The sequence below is a fragment of the Hibiscus syriacus genome, unplaced genomic scaffold, assembly GCF_006381635.1.
Source record: "Hibiscus syriacus cultivar Baekdansim isolate YM2019G1 unplaced genomic scaffold, ASM638163v2 tig00112965_pilon, whole genome shotgun sequence".
Classification (NCBI taxonomy): Eukaryota; Viridiplantae; Streptophyta; class Magnoliopsida; order Malvales; family Malvaceae; genus Hibiscus; species Hibiscus syriacus.
The window spans coordinates 173,748-186,132 of NW_024063427.1; the positions used below are offsets into that span (position 1 = coordinate 173,748).

Sequence of the window (12,385 nt, forward strand, 5' to 3'; positions counted from 1 at the left end):
TTCAAACAAACTTATAGCTGAGCTAGTAAAGTAGTGGTGAGTGCATGACAAGGTACCAAGGCCTACTATGTTTTTTATGAAAATATTTTTGGGATAGTTCTGTGTGTGTGTGTGTGTGTGTCAAGTTTTTACCTCGTTCCATTTTATGCTTAACCTACGGATTTCGTTGGAGAGAAAAGAAAAAGGTGTTGAGATATTGTAGGGAAAAGTTAAAGATTCTGTTTTCTTGAATTCACATTCACACACTATTACATTCAGATTTGTATTATTTACATCAATTTTTTTTTATCTAAACAATACTTATTAAGTTTTGAATAACTAAAAATGTTCAATATGCATTATCTTCCAAAAAAAAATTTATATCATTAATGTACGAATATCATATAAATTAAAAACTTGGTACAAATATATTTCAAAATTCAATAATCTTTTTTAAACAAAAAATCCAATAATCTAATGCTTGGAATGTTATTTATTTTTCAAATATATATATATATATATATATATATATATATGACAAGAGCAATGCAGGTCTAGGCTTGCCCATCCCATGTTAAAAATTTTTGATTACAGTCCAGTGAAAAATCTCTTTAAAAACCTTAAATTTGTGGTGTATTTTGGGTGATGTTTTTCTGTATAAATTTATTTTTTAAAGAAATGCGTATTCATATAAATTTTAGTTATTATTATATTTTTAAATATATATATATTATGTTATAATATTTTCTTTGTTACTGTATATTATCATTATAAAATATAATACAAAATTAAATGACCATTTATGTTACATATGTCATGTGTTCGAAAAATGTAATAAACTAGAAATTTTGTGACATATTTTCTAAGGGTAAAGGTGGAGAATCGAATAATGAATTTAGTGATTCATATTCTACTTCATGAATGTTCAAAACGGTTGAGTGATGAATGTAAAATTGATGCTTAAAATAAGATACATCTGAATTGTGTTATGTAAAAAAAATGAAAAAACTCATATCCTACGGTGATAAATGAGAATTGTGTGATGAATGAGAAATTGATACTTAAAATAACATACATCTAGTTTAAATACACTAACTCACTTATTAATTATTGAATGACTTATGTTGAGATTGTACTTTTCGTGTCAGTGCGAAGTGATGCAAATCCAATCTTGTCAATCTATGAATTAATAAATTCTTTAAATCTGAAATATTTTTTTTGAATATTTTGAATTAAAAATTCATTATATGATTTCATTTAATTCAAATATTAATATGATATGTCTTGTAGTTCAAGAATATATTCTTTTAAATGCGGTATTAACTGATTACTTTCGAATTTATTCAGATACACATTAATGACTCTACTTTTCGGGATATATTTTATTATTTGATTACTTCCGAATTTATTCGGATTCTTGTTAATGACATTACTTTTCAGAATATATTTTTTAATTCTTTTCCCAGGGTTAAACACAACTCAAAGACTTTTTTCTTCTTCTCTAGTTTTTGGTGATAGCCTCAGGCAAGATATAGTTCGTGATCTCTATAGTTTTGCTATTATACGCTGATCATCTCATTATTTCATCTTGGGAGACAGACGACCATAGATCTCGAGCATCAAAGAGTGGCAAAAATTTAAGGAAATTGTGTAGTTACAGACCTCAACTAGTTTTCAGATCGTTAATCTGTCGTCATTCTAGTTTTTTTTCTAAACTATACTTTTTATTTATTAATAAAATTCTATTTTTCTTTTTTAGTTTTGGTCTCAGATTGTTATATTTGTAACAATATGAATTTAAAGTGTAATAAAAATAGAGTGTGGATCATAAGTTGTATTTAAAATTAAATGATCAATTATGTTGCATGTATCATATGTTTAAAGCTCCATGTAAATAAAATATAGATATCATAAGTTGCATTTATAATTTGATGAGAGACAAAATTATAAATACTTAAAATTGATTTAATAATCGATTAAATACAGAAGGGTGATCCCCATGATATATGTTATAACTTGTGTTTCTCCCCACACCATTAAAGAGATTAACAAGAAGAGGAAATCTAATTTTTTTGGAAGATCAAAACAAAAAATAACTTAAGAATTTTAATGTATCAATGAATTCAAGTATATTTATGCAGTATGAATCTAGCGATTTTGGTAGTAAAAGAATTGTTATTATTTCTTGAGGTTCTAGGTTTGAGCACCAGGAATGATAACAATGGCGGATCTAGAAATTTAATAATGGGGGTCTAAAAATTTAATTTTCTTTTCTTAAAAATAATGGGGTGTGCAAAAATTGTAATTTTTTATTTTTTTCTTAACTCATTAAGCTAAATTTAAACATTTTTCCAAAATAATGGGGATGCACTTGGCCCCTATGGGGGCTTAGTGCATCCGCCACTAAATGATAAGGGTGTGAGCATTCAATTTCATATTGATGAGAGTTATCTTTGAACAGATACTGCCTTTTACTTACTCAGATTAATAAAAAAAAATACTTCTGCATCTAGTATTTGTGTTCTTGATATTTGGTATAGAAGATCTTCATATATTTAATCTATATAAGTTTATTTATGATTCTATCAAGTGACATCATAGTCTCGTCATCTCAAATTATTGAGAATAAATTTTTTATTTTTATATTAATTTTTTCTTAATATTTTTTTAATTCTAATATTTTGATGTGGTATTTGAATTTAAAAAATATTAACGTTAATATTTTTTCGATAAAAAGCCGCTAGTTTTATTAAAAATATAAAATATCCAGACTTACAATGAAGAATTACAAGCATAATCGTAAACGTTAACTAAACTATAATTAGGACATTTTCTTATAACTATTGGCCCAAAAACTAGCTACCTAGATCACACAAGGACCAAAAAGAGAAAAGAAAATATTAAAAAATCTAATCAATGATCGAACAAAATAAAGTTATGAACAAATTTGATTACATTGGCAAACGAGCCACAAAAGGGAATGAAGCTACTGAATTCCATTGACAAATCACAAATCACAAATCAAAGTCAACGGACGTGAGAAAACTATCTACCAACACAAAACGTGTATCCAAATCAATTTGAGGGTCCAAAATAGGGGAGATCAGCATGATAACAAATAAGTGATATCTTGATCAGTCATGGCGATATCAAATCCAACCCTGAGAAAAAAAGATAAATGAAAATAATGGCAAAAACCATAAACTACCAAAAGGAAGAGAAAAATGTGACATAAAGGCAGAGATAAATGTGCATTAAAGGAAGAGAACATGTCACAAAGAAATAATTATTCTTATTAAAAACTAAAAAAAAAATATAATCGGTGGGCGGCAACCAACATCAAAACCGATGTCGCTGCCGGTTAAACAAAATTAGAGAAGAAAAAGTTGGATTGATAAGTAAAATTGACACAAATTGTGAAGAAGAAAAAGGAAGAAAAGAGATGAGGAGTAAAAAAGCGGCTTATTAACGTTAATATTTAGTGTTTCATTCTTTGTGAATCAATATCTTGATTTATGGTTATAAATTGAATGAATATTTATATTTGTTGGATAAAAACAAAGCTCATTATCTAAGTTAAAAAATTACTATTCATATTATCTATACGGATGAAATTTTATGGCTAACTTTTATTATTTAACTTGTCATTGAAAAAGTGACAATAAAAAAAAGTAAATTGCTTGAATTTATTTTTTTAAATAAATTATTTTTACTTTTTATAACTACGATATAAACGATTATAAGACTATTTAAGTTTTCTAAATAGATGTTAAGCGTGTTTTCTATAAATGAAGGTGATAATAACTTATGAAGCTGCATGGAACCTAATCCCTGTGTATGGGAGGATGTACTAAGCCAGGAGCAAAGCAATTACATATAGGTATGGCTATGAGTTGGATTGGATAATATTTTTTACTCACCTATATTTAATTTAAAAAATAAATATTTTTTATCTGTATTTGATGTAACCCATATTTAGAAAGGTCCTATTCGACTTGAAATTTGACCTAATTTTTAAGATTAAAACCATATCCAACTCAATCGGATAAGAAATAACTTTAATATTATATCGGGTTAAGTCAGATTTTTTGCCTTAAATTCAAACTTGAACTTACTCGACTCAACTCAATTCTTAAAACAATCAACTTGATTTAATTTGAACCTAAATTTTTGAAATAAAATATATGATCTGATCGAGTAGGATCTTGTCATAAGCCAAATGTTCATAGAATATAGTCAGCTCAAGATCTGTTGTTTACGGTAGCGATATTATCATATTAATAGTAATATTTAAAAGTCTTTACTATTAATGCTATGTCTACTTTGTTTTAAGAACCATTTTATAAGCTATGTTACCACCCATTTAATTAATACTATGGCTTTAGAGTTGTTGAACAAAATACATGGAGTTATACATTAAAATGACTTGTAAGGCATGTGCACATTAATAATTATGCTTGTAGTTAAGCAAAATACACAAAGCTGGAGATAAGTGTTTCTTTCATTTCAATTTTTTTTCTACTAAACTAACCGTAACACCCCAAATTCTAGCCTAGTAGTTTCGGGTTTATCCAAGAAGTATGTAGACCTCATGGAGTTCATATTTTAAGTTGTTGGGCTGAGTGTGGGCTTAGTTGGTTGTGAATTGTGAATTGTGAATTGGGTGGCCCATTTGATCAAAAGGGGGTTTTTGCACGATGAAAAGATGAGGAGGGACCAATAGTATAATTTTCCCATTTTAAAAAATATGAGAGCTATTATGTCTCATTTGATCTTCTTCTCTTCTTCATTTCATCCTTTCTCATTTCCTTCTCCTCATTCTTCTCCAAGTGTAATAACTAAAGGTGAGCCCTTTGAGCCATTTCATACTTTTTTTAAGCTTCGAATTCATCCTTAATCCATCAAGCAACCTTGTATTAAAGGTTCAAGCTTGGTATCTCATGTTTTACTAGAGAAAGTAAGGGGTTTATCATCCAAGCCTTAGAGGAGAGTGATAGCTAGGAAAAGGAGTTTCATTTTGGTTCTAACAGCAATGTAGTGCATTTCTAATCCTTTGTGGTGTTAAGGCTTTCATAAGCATAGTGATTTGTTAGGATTTGAGTATTTGAGCTTTTTAGAGTAAAACATGTGTTTTCATGCCACTTTATGACCCTAAGTAACTTCCTAAAGCTTTAGCACATGACTATGAACCAAACTAAGACCTTTGGGATGCTTTTTGTGCATTTTTCGAGCTTAAACAAGGAAGTTATGGGTTCGAGTATAGATACTGGATGAATTGGGATATTTTTGGGCATTTTACAAGTGAGTATCGCTACTATAAGGAGGAGTATCCATACTGCAGCCCTGACATCAATACTGAAGGTAACAGTGTCGATATTGGGAGAAATTTTAGTTAAGCATAAGCCATTTTTGGTATTGATACTTAGAGGGGTATCGATACTTGACCCAGGAGTATCGATATTGCATGTAGAGTATCGATACTACTCAATTTGGATGGTTAGATTCGACTTCATTAATGCATGTAAGAGTTAAATATAACTCGTAATGATAGAACTTAGTCTGTGAGGAACTTAAATGGCTAAAGGTGCATAGAATCATGCTTAGAAGTGGGTTACGATCGAAGTAATCATATTAGGCATAATACATCCAAGTATCTTCAGTCGAGCACGTATCGAGTAGCTATGAAAGACGGATCGTTGCAAATAATGTATTGACAAGCAGTATGATAAGCTAATCAAATTATAGAATATAGGAATCATGTATTATGAAAATTTATATGAACCAAGGACGTGCAAATCGTCCCACCAATTGAAGGGTGAATTGAGGGAAATGCGGTAAGAATGATTTGAGTGTACCTCCCAAGAAATGAACTCGAGTCAGGTATAGGGCTAGCAAGTACTACAACCAGCAAACATTAGACACCGTAAACTTCGTAAAATCATAAAATGCATAAAGACCTCCTTAGAGGCAAAAATTACTAAAACGTCCTTTAGTGTTACATGACTAGAATATAACAGCTTAAAAGACTAATAAACCCTTGCATTACTTTTTAGATTAGTGGACAAGCGAGATAACATCTAGTGAGGGAATGACCTTACTTTAGTATGTTGAGCTATGTTACTGTGTGGCGATGCTACCTCAATTTCTTTAGTGGGGTATTGTCAATAGTTTTTATCTATGCTCCCTAAGTTGCCATCGTGGGGAATAGTCAGTGTTTTATGGCCTTGAGTCCTCATTCATGCATGTACAGTTACATCAGTCCTATACAAAATATATCCTTAGAGCTTGGCTTGAAGATTGTGTGAGACCGAGCCAACGTTTTAGTTGAGCAGTAATTGTATTGATGCTATGTGATCATCAGGTTTCTCCTCCATGATCTACATGATTGTGAGACCAAGAGATCATTTAGCAGCTTACTGGGAATTTTACCGATGTTATGTGACTACCGGGTTCCCTTAGTTATCTAGTATTTGATGGCTATGTGAGACCTAATACTAGCAAAGTGTCACATTCATATAATGCACAGTAGTGTTAGCGTCGTATTCAAATAATGCACAATAATGTCAATATCGTATTAAGATAATGAATAGCAGTTTCAGGGTCGCATTCAAATAATGCATAATAGTATCAGTGTCGCATTTAAATAATGTGCACTAGTGAATCACGTGTCGCATTTAGGAAATGCACATTGTCAGCAGTATTGAGGTCATAGATCTAATAGAGGTATACTCATGGAAAGGCCCTTATTATTGTATTCAGATTTTATAACTTTGAGTTGTATTATTTTTTTTAAAGTGTGTGACAGAACTCTGATTTATAAAAGTGCTTTTTATAATTGTCACATATTTCAATTTCGGGTACCATTCAATATGTTTTGAAAAGAAAATGAACAGGTTTTGAGAATCAAGGGTTGCTTCAGTATCCCAATGTAGCACTTTAGACCCAACCAGGTTTAGGGTGTTACACTAATTGTGTTCTTCATCTTGCAGGGGTGGCCCTTTTATAGTCACCATGAAGGATCTCCCTCACTTTTATGCATTAAAGAAAATATTATTTAATCTAACGGTGACATGTGTCATCTCTTGATTGGATGGTTAATTTATTAAATAAAATTAAAACAAGGACCAAAATGACTGAATGTATAAATATTGATAATCAAATATGTAATTATTCCAATTTTTTAACTGCCACACAAGCATTTCCGTTAAATACAAACGTTGGGTAGCTATATTGAAACCAATTAAATAGTTCAGTGGTCATATTAACGCAATTTTAAAAATGATGATCATTTTGATACCAACCCCATAGTTGGATGATCACTCAAGTAATTTACCCTAAACTATAACACTTCATAATTCATAACTTAAAAAGTCGAATGAAAGAAAAAATTAGGCAAGAAGCAGATAGATAAAACAACATTTATTTACCTTCAATGGCCATATCCAAGACAAATAAGTTCCCTCTTATTCCAGGTTGAAAATATTAAATGGAAACCTTTGAGCCAATTTTGGAACTTCCTAGAAAATGAGAGAGAAGATGAAACTGAAGAAACAACTCAAAGTAGGGATGGTAGATGGGTGGGATGGGGCGGTGCGGATACCTCTTCCCTCTTCCCTCATTTTCATACTCACCTAATATTTTTATAACTACTATCTACCCACCACCTATGATAAGTAAATTTTTTAAATCTACACCCGTCCACACATGTACATTCTCAAATATACACCCAAACTCTCTATCCAATTAGATACCTATCACCTATTTATCTGTATCCGACTATACTTGCCCATACGCACATGACAGTTACCTTACAAATTACAAAAACAGCGAAATATAAAACAAACACGTCCTTTAAGAAGTATAATAAAATAAACTAAAGATTATCTGATTTAAGGATTAACATAGATTTTAAAATAAACTAAAGTCTTAATATATAAAACACCATAATAAAATATATAATTAAAGTCTCAAAACAACAATCACATAATATTTTTATAAAGTGCCACATGTTATTTTGTAAGTGGTCACAGGGTTTCACGTCATTTTCCGTGACGAAAAAAGGTGAACCAGTTAACCGCAAAAAACATCATGTATGAAATCGATAATTTTAAAACATTATGTATGAAACTGAGTATTTGATATACTTCGTGTATGAATAGGGTAATTAACCTAATTCATAATGGTCTAAAATTTATACGTGGGTAATTAGTGGGCGGACGGTTGTGGGACAGGCGGATGCGGGTAAGGTCTCAAATCCATCACCTACCCACTACTCACTGCGGGTATGACTTTTTACATCCACACCCGCTCACTACCCACTAAACTTATATCCATCCCTACTCCAATTGAAGCGGATGCGTTGCGGAATCCACGAAATTGTACCCTCATGCAATCCTAACTCAAAGAGACACACCTAGGAAATAAGGTGAAGAAGATTCGAGAGATTATTTTTATTATTTAAGACAATTTGTCAATTAACGTTAAAAGTGATTAATTAATAAAAAATATTTTTTTATTAATATAATAATTTAATAGACTGAATTCATAAATGTTCAATTAAATTCATTCTTTCAGAATATTTTTCCCTGATAAATTTTCAAACCCTTACGCTTTTGTTCATTTGTATTTCCCAATGTTCAATATTTAATGAAGTCGGAGTCTTTTATTCAAGAAAATTATTATTGAAAACTTAAATGGTTAGGGGTTGCATGGAAAATGATAGGGAGGAGGCCGGCAGGCATGCAAGCAAGCGTGCGCCCTGCGCCACTCTTTAATAACCCTCTCATTTTCTCCTGAACTGAACATCCATCGCTTAAAGTAACAATTTATTCAACATGGTTCTACACCCCATAATCCTTGTCTATATGAATAAATATTTATTGAATGCGAGATTCTGAAAAGGAGAAAAAACACAATAAATTAAGGGGGAAGTAATAAATTCAAAGAGTTATTAAATTAAGATACTTATTACACCCAAGGTCATAATTTTAAATTTTATATTTTTAGTAATCTTTTTATACGAAAGCAAAAAATAAATACCCAAATATCTTAAGAGTGTATATGCAAAGGAACATTAAAAGAGACCTAGTTATATGTAGGTACTAAGATTTAAGGGGATATAATGTATATGTATAGATGTAATGATTCAAAGGAATGAGTCGCATGCGGAGACCATGTGGGAGGGAGAGGAGATGGGCAAGAGGCTTAAGTGCTTAGTTTCTTTTCTTCATTGCCTAGTCCTTTTAAAACTTTTGTTTGATAATATCAATGAGAGGCCGCGGACAATGACAGTCGTATTTTTTAAAAAATTTAAATTATCATATATTTTAGATGTTTTCTTTATATTTTTTTATTGATAATTTGTTTTCATTCCCTAAACTTTTATAAGTTCATATCCTTTTAAAATTATCATTTTTAACATAAAATATGATGAATTCGTCCCTATTAATATAGATAGCTGGGAAGAGAGGGAGGCGTTCATGAAATGATGAGTCCGATTTGGATTTTTTGTTCATATTTATAGGTGCTAGAAATGATGACTTTGCATTACATTACATAAAATTAAGATTCAAGGGACCATTTATACTTATCATTATGCGCTAAAAATTCCAATAATAATAAGAACAAAAAAAGAGGGGGGGTAAATAGATCCCCTAGGTTTATGGGGTGGGGCATGAATTCCATGTGCTTGCATCAGTTGCGGGTGCTTTGTCTTCCCCTCTTAGGACCACTTCTTTTCCTTTGAGCAAAGAAATGAAGTTTATGTACATTTCTCCCTCTATCTCTTGAATCTGATTCACTTTCTTGGATCTGTTTCACTCTCTGAAACTCAGTTTCTGATGCTTCTCTCAGCTCAAGAATAATTTCATTTTTAAACTACTTTTTTGTTCTATTTCCATAGAAGAAGCTCAAGCAAGGTAAGTACTGGCTTTAGTTTACAACTGGTATTTTAGTAGTTTATCATTATGTAACCCCTAAACTAAAGCTTATGTAGTACTAAGTAGCACTTTATGCACTTAGTTTTTATGGTGCCTGCAAATGCCATTGCCTTCTTTGAAACCCGAGCTCCACTTTTACTCTTAAACTTCAAGGGAATTATTGTCCATTTTAGTTCGATATATAAGAATCAGGAGAAACTGTATAATTTCTTCTGCTTCTTTGTAGGATGCGTCCTCATAGCTCACTCAAGCAAGAGTTTCTCAAGAAATGGGTAATGGGTCTCCAAAGATGCAGCTTTTCAGAGAAGAATATGAGCATTTTGGAGAGGAAAAAGGCCATAAAGTTGTCAGCTGATATAGCAATGGCGTCTGCTAGGAACGGCACAACTTGTTGGAGTCGTTCCCTCATTTCCAACGCTTCCAATGACGGCTCCGACAGCTACCTAGTGGAACAAATATTGGGTTCGGATTCCGACAGGCCTGCCGTGGAGAACAAGGCGCCGACGAAACGGGCATCAGTGTGCAAGAAGATCGTGAAAAGGAGTTACCGGATACGAAGAAGAAGAAGAAGAAAATATGTCGCATCAACCCCAAGCTCCATTGCGAAACATCTGGTGAGGAAAAGAACACAGGTTTTGAAAAGTCTAATACCAGGAGGGGAATTTATGAATGAAATCTGTTTGATTGAGGAAACTCTAGATTATATCACATCTCTCAGAGTTCAAGTTGATGTAATGCGAAGTCTTGCCAGTGCTTTTGTCACAGCTAGTGAGTGAACCATAACTACAAGAGCATCAATGGTGAATTGTCATTTGTTTTTCTTTTTTCAGTACATCTTCATTTCCTTTGTTCTTTTCTTTTCTGTTTGGACCCGTTTGTCTAAATGAAAGGAAAATGGAAGCTGGAAAAGCTGAAGCATCCATTTACAGATGAAGGGTTTGATTCCAATCTTTGATCAGTAGTTATTATATTTACATGGATTCACCTTTTTCTTCTTAAAATAATACTGAGGTTGGTTTGATTATCGGCAGACACGTGAAATATATTTATAAACAAAAACATAAATGAGTGAAAAAAGAACATGGTGTGGAAAAAAGTAGTATGTCACTTTCAGTTGCTCTTATTAGTATCATGAATAAGTGTAAATTACAAACAATAACAATTTTGATACATATTCAATCGATTGATGTTTGGCGTGCATTTGGGAAGAGATCGGGTGCAAACTATAAATGAATGCTTGTCTTGTATTACTGAGTATGCTTTGATAGATTTCGAACCAATCCACTTTCAATGGAGCGATTTTGATATTAGTTTATCCCGTTCTGCTGGGCAGTGCCAATGCTGGTGCAACACAAGAATCCTGGCCACAAAATAAAGTACAATCTCTTAATGGTAAAATTATATTTTGACCCTCAAAATTTTAATTCAATTTTAGTCTCACAAAAATATAGAAGTGAAGGTACAAAAAATACTCCAAAACATCTCCAAACACTTGTTTCGAAGTCTCATATGATTCCTAAGATTTCTTAGATTATTAAAACATGATTTTAAACATCTTTTAACGTCAAATCATCGACTAAGTTGTTAAAGCATGCATAGTACCAACATGCTGTTAACCGGAGTAACAATCCGAGACGAAATTCAAATCTACAAAAAATAAAAGAGAATTAAAAGGAAATAAAAAAATCTTTTTATTTTTCATATTGTGATTGAAATCAGTTGAAGTATATCACTACACAGTTTCCTTAACACAGATTTCCGACTACTTCTTAGTGCTCGAGATCCTTTGGTTTTCTGTCTCCCAAGATCTAGATGATCAACTATAGTAGCACAAACAATAGAGATCACAAATTGCATTTGACTATCATCGGAAAAACTAAGGAGGAAAAAGAATATTTTCTAAGGAGAAAAAATATTTTTGAAGAGAAGAAAAGTTCTTGAGTTCTTAGATGTGAAAAACATAACAGGTTTGCTCACAATTGATAGAGGATTTTCAAAGGAGAATTTACAAAAAAAGTATTATTCATTTATATTCAAACTCTAAAAGATAATATCATTTAATTATAATTTGAAATATATTTAAAAAGATATTGAGATCTTTTTAATATCTTTCATATATAAATTAAAAAAATATAAAATATTAAATTTAAAATATAAAATATTTTACCATTCAACTTAAATAGATATTATGTAATTTAAAAAATAGATATATTATCTTTTAATATTCAAAGTTAAATAGATAATAAATACCTATTTAATTTGACATATTCAAAAGAATAATTATCCTACTAATATTCAAATTAAATAATATCCTTTAATTTGCAATATTTAAAAGGAACATCAATTTAATATAAATATTAAATTCATCAATTAGTTCACTCATTTTTTCAATAATCCCCCACATGAATAAAACTGATGATTTTATCAAAAACATATTGACTTTGTGTGGTGATAGCCTATATGATTGA

At 31.1% G+C, this 12,385-nt stretch overlaps 1 protein-coding gene across 1 annotated transcript; it reads left to right on the plus strand.

The window, feature by feature from the left end:
- The first annotated feature begins 1,476 nt into the window (after window positions 1-1,476).
- On the plus strand, window positions 1,477-10,845 carry LOC120184886 (transcription factor IBH1-like 1). Its single transcript, XM_039189248.1, has 3 exons — window positions 1,477-1,483; window positions 9,887-9,896; window positions 10,144-10,845. Exon 3 carries the CDS (start codon window positions 10,145-10,147, stop codon window positions 10,691-10,693), a length of 549 nt encoding a protein of 182 aa, XP_039045179.1. The 5' UTR covers window positions 1,477-1,483; window positions 9,887-9,896; window position 10,144; the 3' UTR covers window positions 10,694-10,845.
- Window positions 10,846-12,385: the final 1,540 nt, after the last annotated feature.